The 23,884-nt window shown below is 34.8% G+C and overlaps 5 protein-coding genes across 9 annotated transcripts; all 5 read left to right on the top strand.

Annotated features, from left to right (window-relative positions):
• Positions 1–123: 123 nt before the first annotated feature.
• Positions 124–2,208, top strand: LOC106451970 (probable polyol transporter 6). Its single transcript, XM_013893967.3, has 2 exons — positions 124–505; positions 694–2,208. The coding sequence occupies exons 1-2, from the start codon at positions 382–384 to the stop codon at positions 2,076–2,078; spliced, it is 1,509 nt and encodes a 502-aa protein (XP_013749421.1). The 5' UTR covers positions 124–381; the 3' UTR covers positions 2,079–2,208.
• Positions 2,209–2,268: 60 nt separating this feature from the next.
• BNAA03G53520D lies at positions 2,269–3,508 on the top strand. Its single transcript, XM_013893969.2, has 3 exons — positions 2,269–2,522; positions 2,602–2,817; positions 3,258–3,508. The coding sequence occupies exons 1-3, from the start codon at positions 2,289–2,291 to the stop codon at positions 3,315–3,317; spliced, it is 510 nt and encodes a 169-aa protein (XP_013749423.1). The 5' UTR covers positions 2,269–2,288; the 3' UTR covers positions 3,318–3,508.
• A 49-nt stretch (positions 3,509–3,557) lies between these two features.
• On the top strand, positions 3,558–7,470 carry BNAA03G53510D (plant-specific TFIIB-related protein 1). 4 transcript variants are annotated; one of them, XM_048767059.1, is made up of 6 exons: positions 3,558–4,174; positions 4,365–4,523; positions 4,690–6,237; positions 6,322–6,605; positions 6,798–6,875; positions 7,196–7,470. In XM_048767059.1, exons 1-3 carry the CDS (start codon positions 3,593–3,595, stop codon positions 5,455–5,457), a joined length of 1,509 nt encoding a protein of 502 aa, XP_048623016.1. In that variant the 5' UTR covers positions 3,558–3,592; the 3' UTR covers positions 5,458–6,237; positions 6,322–6,605; positions 6,798–6,875; positions 7,196–7,470. The 4 variants fall into 4 exon arrangements, with proteins under 4 accessions (XP_048623016.1, XP_048623015.1, XP_048623014.1 ...); XM_048767058.1 differs by having other exon boundaries at positions 6,798–7,470; XM_048767057.1 differs by having other exon boundaries at positions 6,322–6,875.
• Positions 7,471–9,424: 1,954 nt separating this feature from the next.
• On the top strand, positions 9,425–11,590 carry LOC106345269 (CRAL-TRIO domain-containing protein C23B6.04c). 2 transcript variants are annotated; one of them, XM_013784495.3, is made up of 7 exons: positions 9,425–9,681; positions 9,773–9,814; positions 9,976–10,065; positions 10,162–10,338; positions 10,407–10,505; positions 10,598–10,843; positions 10,927–11,590. In XM_013784495.3, the coding sequence occupies exons 3-7, from the start codon at positions 10,021–10,023 to the stop codon at positions 11,227–11,229; spliced, it is 870 nt and encodes a 289-aa protein (XP_013639949.1). In that variant the 5' UTR covers positions 9,425–9,681; positions 9,773–9,814; positions 9,976–10,020; the 3' UTR covers positions 11,230–11,590. The 2 variants fall into 2 exon arrangements, with proteins under 2 accessions (XP_013639949.1, XP_013639948.1); XM_013784494.3 differs by having other exon boundaries at positions 9,427–9,681; positions 9,773–9,850; positions 10,927–11,589.
• Positions 11,591–11,906: 316 nt separating this feature from the next.
• Positions 11,907–16,043, top strand: LOC106451967 (vacuolar sorting protein 39). Its single transcript, XM_013893965.3, has 11 exons — positions 11,907–12,386; positions 12,485–12,696; positions 12,801–12,932; positions 12,999–13,142; positions 13,223–13,335; positions 13,419–13,842; positions 13,916–14,245; positions 14,336–14,557; positions 14,633–14,875; positions 14,960–15,517; positions 15,625–16,043. Exons 1-11 carry the CDS (start codon positions 11,984–11,986, stop codon positions 15,823–15,825), a joined length of 2,982 nt encoding a protein of 993 aa, XP_013749419.1. The 5' UTR covers positions 11,907–11,983; the 3' UTR covers positions 15,826–16,043.
• The last annotated feature ends 7,841 nt before the right edge of the window (positions 16,044–23,884 follow it).

Below are 23,884 nucleotides of genomic sequence, written 5' to 3'. Positions count from 1 at the left end.
CGTCCAGCTGTTATTACACATGTACTTAATTAGGGTCTGTAATTAGAATCATTGATCGGGTCTTCGAGTACCAGTACTCTTGTCACAAACAAACTTCTACAAATAGATAAAAATATAAGAAGATATGGATGACTCTTGTCCATTGGATTCAAAAATAACTAAATCCTCTCTTTTCAAACTTGTGGCTTTCACGAGTACAGTCTTGTCTGTGTTGTCATCTATTATTTTCTATATATAATCAACGAATCTTCTTTGGTGGTGAGAGAAAACTTAAGAAGCAAACACATATCTAACTTTCAGACAAAAGCTTACAACTGGGAGAGACATTAGTTAACGTTTGTATACTCTATAGTTTTCTAATTACGTGCTGGTGAATTAATCATGGACGATCAAATCTCCAACGAGAATGCGGCCGAGAAGCCGACCGAGGAGCACACCGGAGTTAATAGATACGCGCTTCAATGTGCTATTGTCGCCTCCATCGTCTCCATCATCTTTGGTTACGGTACGTATATAATAATAATTAAGATATCTCCAAAAGTTATAGGGATTTTAATATGTACAGCTGTTAATTTTTCAAAAAACATTTGTTTAAAAAAAAACAAATATGTCATGGTGTTATACATACTTATTATTATTATTCTTTTGAAAGTTGTAACAATAAGAACTCATGATAAGATACGTTGTGTGTAGATACTGGCGTTATGAGTGGAGCGATGGTGTTTATAGAAGAAGAGTTAAAGACAAACGAAGTTCAAATCGAAGTTCTCACCGGAATTCTCAACCTCTGTGCCCTCGTCGGATCATTGCTCGCCGGGAGAACGTCGGACATAATCGGACGACGTTACACAATCGTCTTGGCCTCAATACTCTTCATGTTGGGCTCAATACTAATGGGCTGGGGCCCAAGTTACCCTGTTCTCCTCACCGGTAGATGCATCGCCGGGCTCGGAGTCGGTTTCGCCCTAATGGTCGCACCGGTTTACTCGGCAGAGATAGCAACGGCTTCACATAGAGGACTCTTAGCTTCTCTACCTCATCTTTGTATCAGTATAGGGATTTTAATCGGTTACTTAGTGAATTACTTCTTCTCCAAGCTACCTATGCATATCGGTTGGAGACTGATGCTCGGCATAGCTGCGATCCCGTCGCTAGTTCTAGCCTTCGGGATCTTGAAAATGCCTGAATCTCCACGGTGGCTGATTCTGCAAGGACGTCTCGGAGAGGGCAAAAGGATACTGGACTTGGTGTCGAACTCGCCTGAAGAGGCGGAGCTTAGGTTTCAAGACATCAAAACCGCCGCGGGAATAGACCCGAAGTGCAAAGATGAGGTGGTGAAGATGGAGAACAAGAAGACTCACGGAGAAGGGGTTTGGAAAGAGCTTATCCTAAGACCAACACCTGCGGTGAGACGAGTTCTTTTGACTGCGTTAGGGATTCATTTCTTCCAACACGCAACTGGTATCGAAGCCGTGTTGCTATACGGTCCGAAGATCTTCAAAAGAGCAGGGATCACAACTAAAGACAAGCTTTTCTTGGTTACAATCGGTGTCGGGATCATGAAAACGACGTTTATTTTCACAGCGACTTTCTTGCTCGACAAGGTAGGTCGGAGGAAGCTTTTGTTGACCAGCGTTGGAGGAATGATTGGTGCGTTGACAATGCTAGGGTTTGGGCTTACGATGGCCCAAAATTCTGGCGGGAAACTGGTTTGGGCTTTGGTGCTGAGTATAGTTTCGGCTTATAGCTTCGTAGCGTTTTTCTCTATTGGGCTCGGCCCAATAACTTGGGTGTACAGCTCTGAGGTCTTTCCGTTGAAGCTTAGAGCTCAAGGAGCGAGTCTCGGCGTTGCGGTGAACAGAGTCATGAACGCCACCGTGTCGATGTCGTTTTTGTCGTTATCCAAGGCGATTACGACCGGCGGAGCTTTCTTTATGTTCGCCGGAATCGCGGCGGTGGCGTGGAACTTCTTCTTCTTCCTGATGCCGGAGACTAAAGGAAAGTCGCTTGAAGAGATCGAAGCGCTTTTCCAAAGAGACGGTGATCATAAAGTACGCGGTGAAAACGACACAGCTTAGTGTTTTTTTTTTATTTTTACGACTGCGTTTTAGCGTGTTTTCTTTATACGACACCGTTTGGATGTTTAATTTTATGTGGCTTTTATCAAATTATATATAAACCAACGGTCATGATCGAGTTACAGTTTTAGTACTTGTTAAAAATTAGAAATCAACGGCTCGTACCAGTGAAAGAGAGTGAGCTTCTAAATCGAACCGACACTTTTCGCGATGAAGGAGGACGACGCCTTGCCGACGACGGCGACGGCGAATTCGAAGAAGGAACACTCCGAATCCGTGTTGTTCGGAAGAGGACGTTACAAGTTCTACGCGTTTGCTGCTCTCTTGCTTCTAGCATTTTGGTCGATGTTCACCGGTACAGTAACGCTCCGGTTATCCACCGGGAATCTAAACCGGTTATCTGAAGATCTCCGGGTTCGAAACTACGATCACCTCGACGCTCTGGTGACTCTTTCTTTCTTGATTTCTTCGTCTTTGTTGTGTAATCGATTTTGGAGCTGATTTAGGATTTGTTGTTTTGTAGGAAATGGAGGAGAGGGAGAGAGTGGTGAAGCGTATGTGGGATGTGTATACCAACAGTCGTCGGATCAAGTTGCCTCAGTTTTGGCAAGAGGCGTTCGTTGCTGCTTATGATGAGCTTACTAGTGATGTTCCTGGGGTTAGAGATGCTGCTATTGATGAAATCGCTAAGATGTCGGTTCAGTCTGTCAAACTTGATTCAAAACCTTCCCGATCTATGGTGAGGATTCTTGATTCTATACGCTTCATTGATGTGTTTTGGATTAGTGATCATACATTTTTAACGATTAGGCTTAGTGAGTCTGGAGTGGAGATAAGGTATGAAGATGGATCGAATGTTAGGTTAAGGATATTACATTTTAGAGGTACTGGTAGCTTTGTGATTCAGTAGAGATTCTGTCTTCTTAAGAAAAATGTTCACTTATGATATCTCTGATAGCTATGGCTTCCGGTTTTGTTTCTTGCATTTGTTCCAAAATCCCACTTGTAGTAGAAGTTGGTTGGTCAAATATGGTAGAGCTTTCATCATTCCAAAGTTAACTTCTTGATAAACTTAAGAATTCATCTTTAGATGTCTTATTTTCGACTTTGTTGAGTTGTATATATATTGACTATGATGATCTCTTCTAATTAATTACATTTGGGTTTTGTTATCATCAGAGCGCAAGGGGTCTGGGAAGAAGCTTCAAGAAGATTCTACACAAGCCAAGCAGCAAGTAGCTGATGATAATGATAAACCCAAGTTCATTTCTACTTGCTGAAGCCAAAAAGATGATCCTTTTAAATTCCATCGATTGGTAGTTACATACAAATACCTTATTATGAGGGATCCTTGTGATATACTTTCATCTGTAATACAAACACAATCGAACTCTAAAGTCTACATTAATTAAAGTAAATCTTGAAGAAAATATTATTTTTACGCTCTTTGTATATATTCAACACTCTCTCAAGTCATAACGAAACACAAAAGAGTGAAAGAGAAAAATAAATAAATGAAGTGTCCGTACTGTTCATCGGCGCAAGGACGGTGCGCCACCACGACCTCCGGCATATCGATAACCGAATGCACCTCATGCGGCCGCGTAGTCGAAGAACGCCAAACGCAAAACCACCACCTCTTCCATCTCCGCGCGCAAGACACTCCTCTCCCCCTCGTCACTCCCGATCTCCAACCCCCCGCGGCGCAACCGTCTCCACCCGACGAGGAAGATCCGTTCGAGCCCACCGGATTCATCACGGCCTTCTCCACCTGGTCACTCGAGCCGAGCCCCATCTTCGCTCGCTCCTCCCTCTCCTTCTCCGGCCACCTCGCGGAACTCGAACGAACCCTGGAGCTCGCCTCCTCCGGATCGAATTCGTCGTCGACGGTGGTGGTGGATAACCTTAGGGCTTATATGCAGATCATCGACGTGGCGTCGATTTTGGGATTGGATTGCGATATCTCTGAGCATGCTTTCCAGTTGTTTAGGGATTGCTGCTCGGCTACTTGCTTGAGGAACAGAAGCGTTGAGGCGTTGGCTACTGCTTGTCTTGTTCAAGCTATTAGAGAAGCTCAGGAGCCTCGAACTCTTCAGGTTGCTAGAGATCCTACTTCATCAATGAATCTAATTTTCTGCTCGGCTACTTCACTGTTTTGCTTATATGTTAGCGTGAAAACATAATTTTCTCATTGCCTCTGAACTTAGATAATAAGCAGCACTTGTTTTAGCTCATTGCAGCGACTTAAACAACTGTCTGATGCCTTTTCTTTGATTGGAACAATAGGAAATCTCCATTGCAGCGAATGTACAGCAAAAGGAGATTGGAAAGTACATCAAGATTTTAGGAGAAGCTCTACAACTAAGTCAACCCATCAATAGCAACTCTATATCAGTTCATATGCCGAGATTCTGCACCCTCCTTCAGCTTAACAAATCTGCTCAGGTTTGCCCCTATAATGCAACCTCACTAGTGTATCAGTGCCTGAATCTTTTCCCTTCTCCATTGAGATCTAGAGTCTTAAAAGTGTCGTGTAGTGACATTGTCCCCACTCAATTTCACAGATGCTTCCATTACACCGTTGATGATTTGTCATTTTTCAACTTCTTAGGAACTGGCAACTCATATTGGAGAAGTGGTGATCAACAAATGCTTCTGCACCCGGAGAAACCCCATCAGCATTTCTGCAGCTGCTATCTATCTAGCATGTCAGCTTGAAGACAAACGAAAGACACAAGCAGAGATTTGTAAGATAACCGGATTAACGGAAGTAACCCTGCGAAAAGTCTATAAGGAGCTTCTTGAGAACTGGGACGATCTTCTCCCATCTAACTACACACCAGCCGTGCCACCAGAGAAAGCTTTCCCCACAACCACAATCTCTACAACCCGCTCAACAACTCCTAGAGCCGTGGATCCACCTGAACCGAGTTTAGCAGACAGAGACAAGCCATCGGTTAAACCCATTGAAACTTCTGATCATGCCCACCAACAACAAGAACAACCCAAAGGCAAAGAAGAGAAGCATCCGAAATTCAGACAGCCTTGGCTGTTTGGAACTGCCAGTGTGATGAACCCGGGGGAGATGATAAGCGAGCCGGCGAAATCACCTAATGCTCCGGACTTTGATAAGCAGCAGCTCAGTGATAAGGACACACTGCCTACATATCTCAGACAACATAACCAGTTCTCTTCAAGTTCATCTCCATCTTCAGGTATCAGCACAATCAACTGGTCGTTCAGACCTTCTGGTGGCAACGGGTCCTCAAGCAACTTGCCTGTTCTTCATCCGCCGAAGCTGCCTCCCGGTTATGCTGAGATCAGAGGTAGTGGATCTCAATCAGGGAACAAGAATGCTAATAATCCCCATGGAGATTAGTCATCAGTGTGATGGTGACACTCTTCACTTGAATTTGAAGTTATTACGTAAACCAATGCACGTACTCTTGTCTTTGCTCGTATGCACTCTACGGTCTTGGACTCTTGTAAAAAAACATTCAGTGTCTTTGCATGAGGAAGAGTAGTACCAAGTACAAAGTTATGCTGCCTAACCCTTTTGTGTTTTATGGATTGGGTCGATTTAGTTGTGGGCTTTATGATAGCCCAATCACCTTCGTAGCCTCTTATATGTTTTTGACTTTTTATTAGGCAAATGTGGAAAATTAAAATAAAATAAAAATACAAAAATATGGAAGAGTCGTGAAGGAAATAGCAAGGAATATTCCGTTCTCAAATAAAGAAAACGTGTTGCAAGGAATTGGTAAAACGCCAACAACCCATATTTGCTGTCCACTTTCCTTTAAAATTATTTTTCTTTCGTGTAAAACATCCACCGTTGATCTTAAATGTAACTATTTGATCTCGTCCGTTGATTAGCGCTAACTCTGTGTATAAAGATAACGCATTGATCTCTTTGGTTACCATACCCGCTTTTTCCTTATTATTATTCTTTTCAACTTATTTTTTTTGTGTTCATCGTTATCTCTAGATCTTTCTGCTATGTCAACGTATTCGAGTCTTTCCGATTCAGATCGTCGGAGTTTCAGCTCTCGCTCTACCGATCGATCACGTATGGGCACGGATCTAGCTGCTCCGGTTTGATTCATGGCGTACGACGGATCTTAGCGGCGGAGATCTCCGAGGATCGGTTGAATAGCTGGTAATTATGCTTATTCTGATAACCGATTCTCAATTCGATTTGATTCCTTTCCATAGTATTGATTTTTCAATTTCGAATTCCCAGATCTGATGTTGGATCGTGATTCATGATCTCGGCTTTGAGGTTCGTCGTCGGATCTGCTATTTGCGTTGCGGATTGATGAGGTGATGATGAATCCGTCAACTCTCTTGATTCTGGAGAGGAGCGATTGAAGAAGAGGGAAGAGCCGAAGGAGGAAGGAAGATATGTGAAATGAAATGAGATGAGTATGAAGGATGTATGAGATGTTTGTTAAGGACGAAAAAGCCCCGATGAGTTGGCTTGAGTTCTGATTAAGCATCTTTGTCATCCGACCTTTGCCATGACAGGTGCGCTTGCATGGCAGGTCACCAAAAAAAATCTCTAATAAAAAAAATAGTTTCGTGTTGTTGTGAGGGGAGTTCGCACGGGGATATTTTTTAAGCCCGGGTTCTCCCCTCACCTTGTGTCTCTTGCATCTCGCTCTCACACTCACTCTGATTCGTTTTGATCTTAAATTCCACCAAAATATCTCGATACAGACATATTTTGAATGGATCCAGATCGCAGATCTGGAGTCAAACGCCGCCTAATCCAACATACTCCATGGAGACCAAAAGGTACTTTTAAATTTTAGTTTCACTTCTCCCTTCAGCCATTTAACCGTACAACATAACTTATCTAACCTCAAAACGGCTTTGATATTTGCTCATGGATTTCATTTCAAAATTGAATTATGAAGACTATTATCTCGGTATGTTAATTTGAATTGCTTATCACTTTTATTATCCTCTATAATATAACAGCATGGAATTCATAAGGTGTTTATACCTCTATTAAAATTTGCTTGTAACAACTATTTTGTAACAACGATCATCAGATGCATCAATTTTTTTCCTATACTGTAAGCATATTGTATTGTATCTTGCATATTTTCTAGTGTTGCAAATGGCTTTGAAGACCTTGAAAGGTTTCCCGGCTATGCGTAAATCTGCCCCCCCAAGGGATGTTATTTTTCATCTTGTTGAAATCAAGAGGTATATAGAACAAGTGTGTTTTTGTACAAACTTGAGTTCACAACTCTTGTTTCTAAATCTCAACGGAGTATTTCATTCTTTATTTGAGATAAATGTTGAATTGTAGTAACAATGTTTTGCACTGTATATACTATGAAGGGATTTGTTCTTTTAAATTATTATAGTTTTTGTTGATGCATTTGTGTTGAGTTTCACTTCCAGTACTAGATTTATTGTTGTTATATAACAATTCTTGAATAAATGTTTGGTGAATGTTAAGGCAAGCTTCAATTCTTTGATATATATATGATGGGTTAGTGGACTTTGTCTCTATTGTGGATAGGTTCTCTAGGAATTTGGATAAAGATCGGAACAGACATCTTAATCCATAGAAGTCTATGCGTTATTATCAATGGGCAAGGTTTGCATTAGTAGATCTGTAAGCTCAAAATGGTAGAGCTCTCGTTACGAGAGGTTGGTGGTTCGAATCCACCCAGATCTGTCTACTTCCTCGGATGTCTTTTTCACGCTTCTTACATTATCTTAATTTCGAATTCAATTTGGTTATGATATATCAGAGTTACTGTACATATTATTAGGGTATGTGGAAAACTAAATGGCTGCAATGAAGGAAATCTTTTTTTTGGCAATTGGCGCGAGGGTAAGAGGAATTGGTCAGTGGTGAAGCAGTGATGGATGATGATCTATGTGACTTGAAATTACAAGCAACTAAGCAATGACTTTTAACCACAAACGGTTACACAAAAGAAAGTTAATATGGCCATCTCTATGATCATCTGGACTTTGTTTTTGGACTTTGAAATGATAAAATAAAAAAGAACAATGGTTGGGCCCTAAAGTTCACATATCATATACTTAGGCATGAAGTAGCAGGTGGATAATAGAAATTGACCTAACTTCCATAGTTTATAGCTTGTGAGCTGAGCTCCATGAAAGATCACTCCATAGTATACTTTTGCCGAGTCTGATGATGATCAGTATGACTTTCTTGCCAGATCATGTTGTGCGTTTGGTAAATGGTGGTGTCGTTGTGAGCTGAGCTAAAGTTTTGATGGTGGTTTTTACCAATAAAAAAGTTGGTGTCGTTGTGACTAGTGAGAGGACCAATGAGTTACGTACGTTAATTGCATTGTGGGCTAGTAAAATTGATATGGAATGCCAAAGTTTTGATGTGGTTATTACCTATTAAAAAGTTTTGATGTGGTTTTTACCAATAACTGCCCGACTACCCTTGACTTAATCGATGAGTTGTTTTTTTTGGATTATAAGAAGTCGACGGACATTAGCAAACAATATTATTTTATTATTGGGGGTGATTGGTTGGATTTTATTTCTCTACTTTAGCTTTATTTATTTTTAAATCACTAAATTTTATCAATCATGTTGTAGCTTTTACCTTTAAAAATTAAAGTCTACATCAAGTTTTTATTTACTTTTACCAATCATGATTTAGCTTTATCTTTAAAGCTACAGTAAAAAAAATAAAACAACATTTTTTTTTATGTATTTTAGGCAAAAATGCTACATCATCTTTTTATAGACTGCAGAATCCGTAAAATAAAAAAAAATATCTATAATATCAAATAAATTATATAATCATAATAAAAACTTTTATAAATATTTTAATTTTGAATTTGAGTGTTTTTTAATTATTGAGATATTTAAATAATGTAAATATTATTTACATATCACATTTTAAATTACAATAAATTTTGATAATTTATAAAAAAATATTAACATAAATTATTTTAATTCATATAAAATAATAATTTTATATATACAACACATATTTCATATATTTTACTTCAAAATATCTACAGCCTATAACTTATAGCTACAACAAATTTAACTACAACAAAAGTCTCTGCAGAAAAAATCTACAATAACAACTTTACAGATACAACCAATTTATTTACACTAAACATCTACAGCTAAATTTTTAAAGCTACAGTCGAACCAATTATCACCAATTTTATCTACATTCTAGTTGAGACGACCCGATCGTAAATAATATTCATTTTCATACCAATTTTATCTACATTCTAGTTGAGACGACCCGATCGTAAATAATATTCATTTTCATAAAATATATAAAAAACTATAAATTAAGAAGCGTTAAGGGTCGGATTGACGTGACATGTTATTTTGTGCCATTTAATTACTGGTCTAATGTCAATGCTGTTGATTTAATCAAAGCTCAAAACCATATAATATTGCTAACTATAATATTTTAATTTTAAATGCCACACAATTAGTTAATGTCTTTTTCCACGTTCTAGCTTTTTATTTGTCCTCCTGAAGTGGGAATGATTAGGCTCGCGTCAGGACCAAACCCCATTGATCCTTCTGTATCTTTCGTTCACTAATACAAAGAGATCCGTATCATCAGGTTTAGGTCGTCTTTGCATTTTGATTTTGATTTTGATTTTCATTATGTTCATGTTTCTCCATCATACGTGTTATTGAATTGAACAAGGCAGGCTCCTACTACTTTCAAGTTTCTCTCGACGAACGAAGTTTACGTGAGCTTCAATCATTTCATTGATCTTGTTTTTCATGTAATGCAAATTTCTTATCGTTGCTAATTACTGAATTTTTGTTAATAACCTCTTTGATATTTTCTCGTGAATCTAATAGTTGCTCGTATTGGATTAAAACTCTGTTTTTGTGAAACCGTTTCTAGGCTTTGAAGCTGTCCTCCTTAGAGATTAAAGATCTTTTACCAAACATGAGTGCTCACCAACTCGAGGATAATTCTCAGCAAGATAACAAGGTGCAACTAGCTTTTTAGTATTAACATAATTTACTTAAGCATTAGTAATAATAATTGGGGCCCATAATAATTATTAAAACACCTACAAACATTCAGGTTAGCAAATTGAAATCTGCGTTAGGACCACTCTCAGGACATAGTTTAGTTTTCTGCTCTGATGCTTCCTTGAGGAGATACTTGGATGCTCGTAGCTGGAATGTCGAAAACGCCAAGCAAATGATTGAGGAGACACTTAAATGGAGATCAACATACAAGCCTCATGAGATCCCTTGGGTAACTTCAACATCTAAATATCAAAGATACGTTCATGTTTGTTTATTTTCTTCTCTGGTTATCTCCAGCATGAAGTAGCACATGAAGGTGAGACTGGAAAAGTTTCAAGAGCTAGTTTTCATGATCGTCACGGTAGGACTGTGCTAATAATGAGACCAGGGTTACAGGTAATTTAATCGGATTTTCTGTTTGTTTGTTTTTAATCTCTTTCAAGAACTCATATGTAGTAGATATGTCTCTCATATAATTTTATAAACAGAACACAACATCAGCAGAAGGTAATATCAGGCACTTGGTGTATCTTCTTGAAAACGCAATCATTAATCTTCCCAAAGGACAAGAACAAATGTCTTGGCTCATAGATTTTACTGGTTGGTCCATGGCTAATAATGCTCCCATGAAAACAACACGAGACATTATCTACATTCTACAGAATCATTACCCTGAGAGACTCGGTATGTCATTTCTCTACAATCCTCCAAGACTCTTCCAAGCAGGCTACAAGGTACAAAAAGTCATCATTACATAATAATATTGTCTTTTTAATAAAGTTTCAAAAAGCCCTTTAATGAGTCATTCATTTACTAGGCTGTTAAGTACTTCTTGGACCCAAGAACAGCTCAAAAGGTGAACTTCGTGTACCCAAATGACAAAGCAAGTGATGAACTGATGAGATCACACTTTGATATGGAGAATCTCCCCAAGGAGTTTGGTGGAGAAGCAACACTAGAGTATGACCATGAGGAATTCTCAAGACAAATGTTTGAAGACGATCTCAAAACCGCAAAGTTCTGGGGGCTAGAAGAGAAACAGTATCTGAAACCAAACGGTTTCTCTCCAGCCGATGTTGTTCCTGAACCGGCCACTTCTCTTGCATCAGTAGCTAACTGAGAGTTGAAACTACATATAAACACATAAAGAAACAAGAGAAGATTATAAACGCTTTATTCTCATTGATGAAGAACCAATAAAAAAACGTGCAGATTACTAAGAAAATTAGTGAGCCGCCAGACTTTTTCAATGTCCTAGCTAAGCTGACAGACACGTTCCTTGTTATTGAAGTTAATGTATGTTTTAGAATGTTGTTACCATGTCTAATTGTTTGGTGTTTATTGCTTGAAAATATGAGAATCATCCTTTTGGTTCTATTTTTTCTTAATTTATTTAGTTATGAAATATTTGCTCAATTTATATCTGTCTGTTACAACCTAAGCAAGTTTATTTAGCTTAAGATGACATAATGAAATGTTAAGAGTAAGTATTTGTTACAAAATAAGTATCTATGATTTTATTGTAATTTATATCATTAATTTATCTTTACATAAATAATTTTTTTTAAAAAATATATAAGAAAATATTAATAGTTAAATAAGGATAAAACTGAATATTTAGCTATATTTTTAGTTTACATGAAAAAAATAAAACGACATCTAATATGAAATTAATGACCAAAGGCAACCGGTTGGAACTGTTCTGGAACCAATTTTCCTTGGTTAGAGCATTGGTCTTTGACTCAAAGGTCGCGGGTTCGAAAGTCAACATTTCATTTTGGTTATAATTGGATTTAAACAATCTTCATGGATCCATGGTGATTCCCAGATAACAATCTTCTCCCCAAGGTCGACGACGAAAGAGACAGCCAACAATGGTTCACAACGCTTACGATTCCTTTCAGCTTCTCACCAACTGCCCCGCTCGGATCGACGCCGTCGAATCCCACAACTCCAAGCTCTTCGCCGGATGCTACGACGGCTCCCTCCGCATCTACTCACCCCAATCTCCCTCCTCCGAGCTCCGCCAAGACTCTTACCTCCTCGAAACAACCGTCACCGGATTCTCCAAGAAACCCATCGTGGCCATGAAGGTCTTGGCCTCCAGAGAGCTGCTCCTCTCTCTCTCGGAGTCGATCGCGTTCCACAAGATTCCTAATCTGGAGACCGTCGCCGTGATCACCAAAGCGAAAGGCGCCAATGCTTACTCGTGGGACGATCGACGCGGCTTCCTCTGCTTCTCTAGGCAGAAGAGGGTCTGCGTCTTCAAGCACGACGGTAAAAAGATCGGAGCTTTTCTACTCATTTGTGATTAAAAAAAGTTTGGATTTTTATTTTTTTATTAAAAAAGAAAGTTTGGATTTTTATTGTTACAGGAGGAGGAGGGTTTGTGGAGGTGAGGGACTATGGAGTTCCTGATACTGTAAAGTCCATTTCTTGGTGTGGTGAAAACATTTGCTTGGGGATTAGGAAAGAGTATGTGATTCTCAACACTGCTAATGGGACTCTCTCTGAGGTGTTTCCTTCCGGTAGAGTTGCTCCTCCTCTCGTCACTTCTCTACCTTCTGGTGAACTTCTCCTTGGGAAGGTAGCATATGTTGTTTGTTTGTCATGTGTGCTATATTCTTCTTTGTAGTTCCAATTTTGTCCCCTTTTTGTGTTGTTTTAGTAGTTTCTTTTTGTACTTGGTAGGATAACATTGGAGTATTTGTTGATCAAAATGGGAAGCTTCTTCAGACAGAGAGGCTTTGCTGGTCAGAGGCCCCAACAGCTATTGTCATTCAAAACCCCTATGCTATAGCCTTGTTGCCTCGACGAGTTGAGGTATATAAAGCCACTTTGCCTTCTCTTTAGGAACCTGTTATGCCTCATTTGGATTTGTTTTGATAGGTTCGCTTGCTGCGAAGCCCCTATCCTTTGATACAGACGATTGTTCTCCAGAATATTCGTCACCTTGTCAAGAGCAACAATGCTGTGATTGTTGGTTTGGATAACTCTGTTCATGCTCTCTTCCCTGTTTCTATCGGTGCTCAGGTACTCACTCATTGCTCTGAGAATGTTTGGTTTTTAATTTTTTTTTATTTTGTTTTGAGAAAGTTAAAGTGTCTTTGCAGATTGTGCAACTAACAGCTTCTGGAAACTTTGAGGAAGCCTTAGCTCTATGCAAGTTACTCCCTTCTGAAGAGTCAAGCCTAAGAGCTGCGAAAGAGAGTTCGATTCACACAAGGTATTTAAAGCTAGAACTTCAATAATGCTTAGTTCCATGGGAATCTTTAATTTCATATTCGCTTTCTCTTTGTCATGATACAGATTTGCTCATTATCTGTTCGAAAACGGGAGCTATGAGGAAGCCATGGAGCACTTCCTGGCATCTCAAGTAGACATCACGCATGTACTCTCCATGTATCCGTCCATCCTTCTTCCTAAAACAACAATGATTCCTCCACCGGATAAGATGTTAGACATTTCTGGAGAGGAAGCATCTCTGTCAAGAGGCTCATCCGGATTTTCTGATGATATGGAGTCTTCATTTTTGGAATCTGAAGGCAATGCAGCTCTTGAGTCTAAGAAAATGAGCCACAACACTCTGATGGCTCTTATAAAGTACTTGCAGAAGAAGAGACCAAGTATTATCGAGAAGGCTACTTCTGAAGGAACAGAAGAGGTCATTTCTGATGCCGTTGGCAAAACTTACGGAGCGTATGACTCTTCCAAGACTAAGAAGTCCAACAAGGTAATAATAGCTGATTGATGAGAGATGACTACTTGGATGATGATAACATTTTTGAACAACTTTTTATCTGCAGGGACGTGGTACGATCTCGCTTAATTCAGGTGCGAGGGAGATGGCAGCGATTCTTGATACAGCTCTTCTCCAAGCACTTCTACACACTGGGCAGTCTGGAGCTGCTGTAGAGTTATTGAAAGGTGTCAACTACTGTGACGTAAAGATTTGTGAGGAGATTCTAATGAAAAGCAAAAGTTATTCTGCACTGTTAGAATTGTTCAAGAGCAATTCGATGCACCATGAAGCCCTTAAGCTTCTTAATCAGCTCTCGGAAGAGTCCAAATCAAACCAGTCACAAACTGAAATGAAGCAGATCTTTAGTCCTGAGTTGATCATTGAATATCTCAAGGTAGGTGATTTTTCTCCTTGCCTATCTTTAGATACTAAGAAACAGCTGTGATATGCTTAACTGTTTGTTGGTGGGATTCGTATTTTGTAGCCTCTCTGCAGGACTGATCCTATGCTTGTCTTGGAGTACTCTATGCTTGTCTTGGAGAGCTGTCCAACACAAACCATCGACTTGTTTTTGTCTGGAAACATCTCGGCCGACCTTGTCAATTCGTATCTGAAGCAGCATGCTCCCAATATGCAGGGTAGATATTTGGAACTTATGATGGCAATGAATGAAACCGCAGTTTCTGGGAATCTCCAAAACGAGATGGTGAGGAAATAGCATTTTCATTGCGCTTACGTCTACATATTTGCTGGAAGTAACAATTTGGATGATGTTAAACAGGTACAAATCTACCTTTCAGAAGTGCTTGACTTGCATGCTGCATTAAGCGCGCAGCAGAAATGGGATGACAAGGACCATCCTCCAGAAAGGAAAAAACTATTGTCTGCATTAGAGAACATCTCCGGATATAATCCACAGACTTTGTTGAAGCGTCTCCCACGTGATGCTCTCTATGAAGAGCGTGCAGTTATATTGGGTAAAATGAATCAACACGAGCTTGCTTTGTCCATCTATGTTCATAAGGTACCTATCAATAATCTTCTCCTGTCACCAAACAATCTTCTACCTCTTGCTTATGGCTTAACTCGTTGGTTGTTTGTCTTATAGCTTCATGCACCTGATCTGGCGCTGGCTTACTGTGATCGTATATATGAGTCTGTATCTTTTCTACCATCTGGAAAACCGTCAAGCAACATCTACCTCACACTGCTGCAAATCTACCTGAATCCCAAGAAAAGCGCAAAGGACTTTGCAAAACGGATTGTAGCTCTAGGATCATTCGAGAGTTCAGACACCACGAAGATGATGGAGTCTGTTTTGTCTTCGAAAGTCAAAGGAGGCAGGTCCAAGAAAATTGTTGCGATAGAAGGTGCTGAGGATATGATGCGAGCTGGTCTTAGTAGTAGCACTGACAGTGGAAGAAGCGACGTTGATGTTGAAGAGCCCATGGAAGAAGGAAACTCCACCGTTATGATTTCTGAAGTTCTTGATCTGTTGAGCCAAAGGTGGGAGAGGATCAATGGTGCACAGGCTCTCAAGCTTTTACCTAGAGAAACTAAACTGCAGAACCTGCTTCCGTTTCTTGCACCCCTTCTAAGAAACTCAAGTGAAGCACACAGGAACTATTCAGTTATCAAGAGTTTGAGGCAGAGTGAAAACTTACAGGTATATGTTTTGTGTTCAGGAAGCAAAAGATCTCTTTATGTTCTCTTGGATGATGAATCATAAACACTTAATAGGATTGATTGCAAATTTTATGTTGAAACAAATAGGTGAAAGAGGAACTGTACAAACACAGGAAAGGAGTGGTGCTAGTAACAAGCGACAGCATGTGTTCGTTGTGCAACAAGAAGATTGGGGCGAGCGTCTTTGCTGTTTATCCCAACGGGAAAACGTTAGTTCACTTTGTCTGCTTCAAAGATTCTCAAGGCATGAAAGCTGTCTCTAAGACATCTCATGGAAGAAGACGATGAGATGATCATTTACTGTAAGTCTGTAACTAAACACATGGAAGTCGTTTCCTTGTTTATCAGTGTGTAGAGCTTTTTGAGCTTTATTGTTTGTTATCATCTTCCCTTTTTTGTGTTTGGGTGAAAAAGATACGATGATCTTGATGAAAACCAGTTTGCTCTTGTTGTAAAATCCGTTGGGTTGGAAATTAATTTATAAAAATGATGATGTGTTTTTTTTTTGTTTAGAAAACATGTATAAACTTCTTAAACTAAACATGATGCAAAATCTTATTTGCTTTTCTTTTTAACAACAAAAATGAATTTCGATTGATAAACATTTTGAGTGCTAATCGATCAGATTATTATATCAACTAATTAATAAAAATATATTATATCGTTTAGAACAAGTTTACACAAAAACAGTAAACAAAATTTTAGTGAAGATGCTCAAGCAAAAATTAGATTACAGTTTCTTATTTAAAAAGCTTTAGAGAAAGCGTGGAGGCTTGAGCAAGTAGATATCTCTCACCAACCCTTTACCCATTTTGCCTACCGCCTTTAACATCTCTATTGGATTAGTTTCCACTTCATCTCGTCCTCGTTTCTGTAATCAATCATTACATATTTCATCTCTTCTTCTTTTCGAAGTGTAAAGTGTTCGTTTAATTCACTTGTCTGTGTCTGACGTGGGTTCGGCTCTCCAAATGACAAATTTTTAGTATTTTAACTAAAACGAAGTCGTTTTAACTCTCCCTCATATGTCATCTCTGCCTAGACATTGACGCATTCAAAAATAACGGTTGACTAACCAAACGTTAGTCAAAATAGTTTTTTATGGAATTCAAACTCACTACAAGAATTCATTAAATTAGCTATGGGTTGGCAAAGGCATTTTCGTAGCCAATTCTTTTACCTACAGATATAGTGACAAAACACATAATTTTAACTTTGTAGCTAAATATGTGGCTAACTGGACCAATCCGTAGCTATATACCTATAGACGGATTCCATTGGTGGTCTATAGCTAAATAGCTACACATTAGCCAGAGATAAGTGGTTGCTTTTTTTTTTTGTCATCTTTGAATTTCATTTAACTTAAACTGAAGTACCATCGTTACATGACAAAAGTCAACAAGAGTCGCAACTCTTCCGAAGACCATAGCCGGCGATTTCACATATCGAAAATCCCAGAGACCCATATTGAAAACATAAATAGAAACCTTACTTTAAAGACTAACACAAAAAGGGATAATAACTTGAAATACTTAAAGATCAAAGGAACTCAAACCGAAATCCATAACTGCACCAGGTCGCCAACCATAACCAAGAACCTGAAGACGCACGAGTTGAACTCAAAACCAGAGACTTGAGAAGACCACAATCCATCAAGGTCACAACCACAACCTCACGAGAAACAACACCGGCGGAAACAATCAAAAACCAAGGCGCAGAAGGATCCAATAACAACCACTACCGCGTCTGCACTAAGACCACGAACAACCCAAGAGAGGAAAGGTACAAGGTCGAACCTTGAAACTCCAAGCGGGGAAAACGACTAGCATCAATTTTTTTTATTTATATAGCTATGACTTAGCTAAAGAAACATAGTATCTAAACTTTATAACTATTTAGCAATAAAACACTCTGCAGCTATGTCGTTGCTGTTAAGCAACAAAACACGTTGTAGCCATGCAGTCGCCGATAGCTACAACTAGTTTTCTTGCAAAATTTGTCGCTAGCAAGCTACAGAATGGCGACGGATCGGGTTTAGCATTGACGCTGACGCCACGGTTCCAATCCGTAGCAATCCGTCGCCTTTTGCATTATAGCTACATATTTTTCTTTCTAGCTACGAAAAAATCCGTAGCTATATGGTTGATGTCTTATAGTGATTATCGTTCAGTTCGCGTATGAAATTCAAATCATTATTCAGTTTGGGTATGAGATCGCAATTATTCATTTTTCAGGTCTAAAAAAAGGCACGACCGAAATTGTACGAGTTGAAATCACACTTTTCATTTATCCTACAAAGCATGGTTTAATGGTTAACTAACCATAAGTTAGTCAAGGTAGGATTTTATATAACGGAGTCAAGTTTGGGTCAAAAAATCACAGTTCAAGAATAATTTTGCACTTATGATTTGTTTGGATCTAAAAAAGCATGACTCAAATTGTTAGGGTCTAAGAATGTCTTTTTCCCTACGAACATGCCCCCAAAATTTTCATATGATCAAAACCTTTTTTTTTGCAAAGATATCTTATATATTAAAAAAGAAGTCATGACTTCTTTTCATGTGTGATTTTTTTAGTTCGGACCATTCCTAGAAAATATCATATTTAACATAAATTTATTATTATATCTTAAAATATCTTTATCTTTTTATTTGAAATACAAATGAATATATTTAAAATATTCTAACAAAATCTTTTTAAATCTTTTTAAATTTACTTTCAAAAATTAGTTAGTTTTAATTAAAATTATATAAAATATAATTAGAAATTAAAATTGAATATAGTTTTGGTTTATAAACGAAAATTTAAATAAAATGAAATTAATAAATTTCACAAATACATTTACTAATAATTTTAAAAGATTTTTGTTAGAAATAAATATTTATATTTATATTTATTTTATTTTTTTCAAAAAAAAATTCTAATAAAATAAAAATCATGATTTTTTGATGAGTGATATTTTTATTTGGACCATCATTTAAATTTTATATTAAATGTATATCACTAATGCTAATATACATAATATTTTTAACTACTTTAATCATAACATCTTTTATATCTTTTAATTTTTTTAAAAAAAAATTAAAATTCTAACAAATCTCTTTAAAAAGATTATAATAAGATCTTAATTGTCATAAATTGAATATAAATATTTTCAGCAAATTTTGTAATTAGTAATGAAATGTTACTAAAAGAATAAAATTATATCCTATTTTATCAATTTTATAATAATATCTATCATTTAAAAATAAAAATATTATATTGAACAAAATATGATAAAATTATTTTAAATTGATAAGTTAAAATATTTTACTTTCATAAATATAAAATATTTATGCTAAAAATATAATATGTTGGTAGAACGGGTTAATATTAGTAAAATATATAATGCATGTATAAAATTTAACTTATCTTAAACTTTTTAAAATACAGTAATTTATTATATAAAATTAATAAACATTAAAAAATTACTAAAAAAATCTAGCGATTTGAATTACGGATCATAATTATAATAAATTAAATACAAAATTGTTTTCATATATGTTGTTTCATGCACTAAAAATTTTAGTTTAGTAATCAAACGCAAATTCAATAAGACAAATATATAATAAGCAGCATATATATGTGATGATTTTAATTTACAGCATGAAAACTATAAAATTATTATATTTGGTATAATTATACAAACATTTAAATATGTGAGTAACATTAAAAATATATAATAATTATGTAAAACAAATATCTATATATATAAATGTGAAAATATATACCCGCACGGTTGTGCGGGTGGAAATCTAGTTTAATCTATTAAAAACATTAAAAAAATTATTGATTCAAAAATATATGCCTGACTAGTCTACGAATTTTATTTGATTATTCTGACAAGTATATACAATATACCTATAAAATTGAAACTAGATAAATGTAACCACAAAATTGCTAATGCCAGTAACCTTTGTATCGAACTTAATACATATTTTAAAAACCACAAAATAGTTAAAATAAGAAAAAAAAAGTTATTAAGCTTTTGGTCTATAATAATATGCTGAAGTAGTCACTAAGGGGGGTTATTGGGAGATGAATATGTGTAGAATTTGTGAATTTTAAGAATCCACTAGATCTCGACCCGTGCAACCGCGCGATTTTTTGTTTTTATTTATTTTTATATAAAAATTTTATTTTCAATTCTAAATTGGTATATATTATAATATATGTGTCTAGCAACTTTTAAAACATAATAAGTTTATGATATATTTTTTTCATTGAATAGATTATTTTAAACTTTCATATGTATTTGTATCTTCTTCTATATATATATTTTCGAATTATTATTTCATTATTAAAATTGTAACTATATATATAAGATTAGTAAAATATTGTTTTATTGTCATATTCAAAGATATTGTAACATTTCACAAATTTAGAAAGTTTTTAAAAACTTTTCGGTTCATAGATTTATATTATTGAGTAAATAATTAAACATTTAGTTTTTGCTTAATTTTTTAAATAAGCTAAATAGTTTAAAATTTGTTTTCATTGGTTTAAGGTAGTAAAGATTAATCATTGTTAGATAATATGATTTTTTTATTTAAAAAAATCTTTATTGTTTTAAAAGTTAACATCGACAAATATTTAAATATTTAACATATGGATGTACAGTATCACAACATTAAATTATATCTATTTAATTTATAATATCTATAAATCCAATGGATCATCTATTTTTTAAGTCCAATTATTGATAGCCCAATAAAATTTTTAGTAGGCCCAAAATTTAAATGATAAGATTAGATATTTAATGTAACATGACTTTTTAAGAATATGTTTATTAGGTCAATTTTTATAAAAAATCACACATTAATCAAGGTTGTGACTTTTGTTTTACTATATAAGATTGTTATTGGTTCTTGAATTTCAAAAATCTTATTAGAATCCATTATTATTGGTTTAAGAATTTTCAAAATCCATTCAAATCTCTTGTTATTCAAAAAGTTTAGTTATTATTGATTTTCTAATTCTAACTAAATCTAGTGTTATTGGAAGATGAATTCTATTCAATTTTACTCATAAGACTCACCTTTCAAAATATCATATGTATACATGTGATTTTCAAAATCCTTGTGATAAAAATACTAGAAAACAAAATAATTATTCTTACTAAATATCTATTGCACGTTAAATCCAAATTATATGTTCAAAACTATAATTCATTACATTTATATATTTTAACATTTTTGAATATATAATTATTTTTAAAAATATTATATTTTTAATATAAATAATAAAAATTACATTTACAAATCTTAATAATTTTAAAATCGTTTAAAAAAAACATTTTCGTATTTAAAAGAGAAAAATTTCAAAAAAACTATTTTTCTAAATATAAAAATTATAAAAATGTTCTAATTTGAAAAAAAATATAAAAACAACTTTTATTTTTTTCTTATTTTTATGACTTATACATCTATACCGTAAGAGGTAAAATAGTCTTTTACATTTTTAATGAAACTTCTTTTGGTCATTTTTTTAATGTTCTTTTGTGACAAAATCTTTTAAAATGGCTATTTAAGAAAATTGTTCAATTTTGTATGTATCAATATTATTTTATTTTTAATGAAAGAAAAAAATAAATATATTCTATATTTATTTTACAAAAAATGATAGAAAAGAGGTAATACAAATTCATGAAAATCTATATCAATCTATAAAATTTATGATCAAATTTCATAAGTTAATGTATATAAATTTTCACAATCCATATAAGTTTTTTAAATCTATCAACTCTCAAAATTCACAAACTCTACACAAATTCATCTCCGTAAATATGTTAAAACGCCTGTCTTGTGTGCAATTTCTTTCTACGGTTCAAAAGATTGTCTCATTGTCGTGCATGTTGGGTATTATTAATGAGTCGGTTTTAGATTTTAAAGATAACTAGGATAAGACATGCGCCTTGCGCATGGCGAATTTATATGAAAATTATTTAAGAAATATATTATGGAAAAATAAAATTTATATTTTTGATCGAATAAATATTTTTGGCCCTTAAATATTTTTTTAAAAACTTTTTTGTTAATTTTATAATTTGTTTACTGATGAGCTTATCCCATTTTAAAAATATTTTAGGTAAAAAAATCATTTATCGCATAAGAACCTAACGTTTACGCCGAAGAATCTCAGGCCTACTATTTGGTTACAATGACAATATGAGAGCTCGGTTTTATATCATGATTTAGCAATTTAAAAATTAATTATAGTTATGAGAAGTTTACGTTCACGTGTCACTCTTAAATATCTTCAATATTTTTCTCATTTTTGTGTCGCTTCTTTCATTTCGATTATTACTCGATATAAATATTGATTTTTGAGTTTATTCTCATGTCGTTATTTTGTTTTGGCCTGAGATTTAGAAAATGTTTAAGATTTAAAATTATCAAAGAGAAACATACTTAGGTTAAGATCCGCGTCTTGAGCATTACTTATTTTATGTCTTTCTGTATATTATGAACTAAAATAATAATAATTATTATATATTATATAAATAAGAAATCAGTTACTATTATGTAATAAATTAGTCTGCGCATATAAATCAAACGATCGTTCTTGTTTATTCGCAATCATTCTATGGTAAATAAATCAAAACAATCAATCTTATCTATCATATATGATATATACTTAAATTTAAATGATATTAACATATATATATAGTATACTTTTAATATGGATATTTATTAAATGAGGTTTCTACTCATATGATTTTATGATTATTTGCATATTTATGTAACAAAATTTTACACCAACGAATTTTTTTAATGTGGAATGTTTAGTGGTTTCAATAATTTATAATCATTTAAAAAATGAAGATTTCAAAATTAAAATATTAACTTTTCAATATATGTTCCACGTAAATATTAAAATATAAGTGTGTATTTTCATATGATATATATAGTATAATTTAAACGATATGAAACATATATATGTTAACAGAATCACCTATTAAAATTTAATTATTTATTCATATGATTTTATAATCATTGTATCTTATTATAGAAAAAAATTTAAACCTTGATCACAAAAGTTTATGTGAGACTTTTAACAGTTTTAGTAATTTATATTCGTTTTGAAAAATTCAAAATACAACATACACAAAAAAATCTAAATTTTTATTATATGATTAATGTAATTATGTAATTTATTTTAATAATAAATAATTAAACAAAAATGATAGAAAGTATACAGATTGTTAGCAAATTTTTATTATTTAAAATCATTAATTGATATATTTATCTTAATCACATTAGGTAATTCTGTATGTTTTATTTAAAGAAAGAATTCAATTTGATAAATGAATGGTTCATAATGGACATACTATATAATATAATATTATATTCCCTAGCAATTTAATTTTGGACTAACAAAATTCTCAATTGATTTTCAAGTCGTCACGTAAGCTAATTTATCATTCTAATTACGTGACAACTCAATATGATATTTTTTTAATTAATACAAACTACACGTTATAACTTTTTAAATGTTTCTCTATTAATATATAGGGGATTATGATTATTATTTTATTACATAGATGCATATTTGGCCGGCTACAGAGAACTATATGAGGTAAATTACTAGTAATTTCTTTGGAGGGCGTATTAAATTAGTAATATGTATGACTTAAGTTCTTTTTTTTTTGAACATAAACTGACTTTCATTCAATATTGATCTTCTTCAATACAAGGACAAAAGGGAATTATCCATCCTTTTTGGCAATAAGCATAAACTACAACACATAAATAAGCTAAACAAGGTAAGTTTTCAGAAGAAAATGACAGCGAATTCGAGACAATGCTCGAATGCGTCGGTAAAACCTTCACGACAATGTCGGAGAGCTGGAGAATAGAATGAGATGATATATAGAAATACAATTGGTGGTCAAACACCATAAAAAAGTTACAATATTGATAGAAAGAGAAAAAAAACCGTAGGTATGCCGTGTATTTTGTTAGTAAGCTACTCTAGTTTTGGCATGCATCATGCATGCACAACAACACCATGATTTTATATATTACCAAGAAATGTACTTTAGTCACCTACTTATAAAATACATGCAAATGGAGGGTCAAGAATAGAATAAGATAAGAAGTCACGTGAGTGAAGAGAGACGACAAGAAAATGTGAAATTACAAAGTCGAACACTTAGTGTCTTGGGGTGATCGTTAGTTTTGGTGTTCCAAGAAGCAAATTGTCAAGGTCTGTGTGTGTGTGAGAGAGAAGCATATTTTGGGAAAGCGGTGTGGTCGTCTCAGTTGAACCAAGAAAACATCAATCTCAAGACCGATCCGATTCTCTT

The sequence above is a fragment of the Brassica napus genome, chromosome A3 (genome assembly GCF_020379485.1).
Source record: "Brassica napus cultivar Da-Ae chromosome A3, Da-Ae, whole genome shotgun sequence".
Lineage (NCBI taxonomy): Eukaryota > Viridiplantae > Streptophyta > Magnoliopsida > Brassicales > Brassicaceae > Brassica > Brassica napus.
This window is presented reverse-complemented; position numbering and strand designations above follow the sequence as displayed.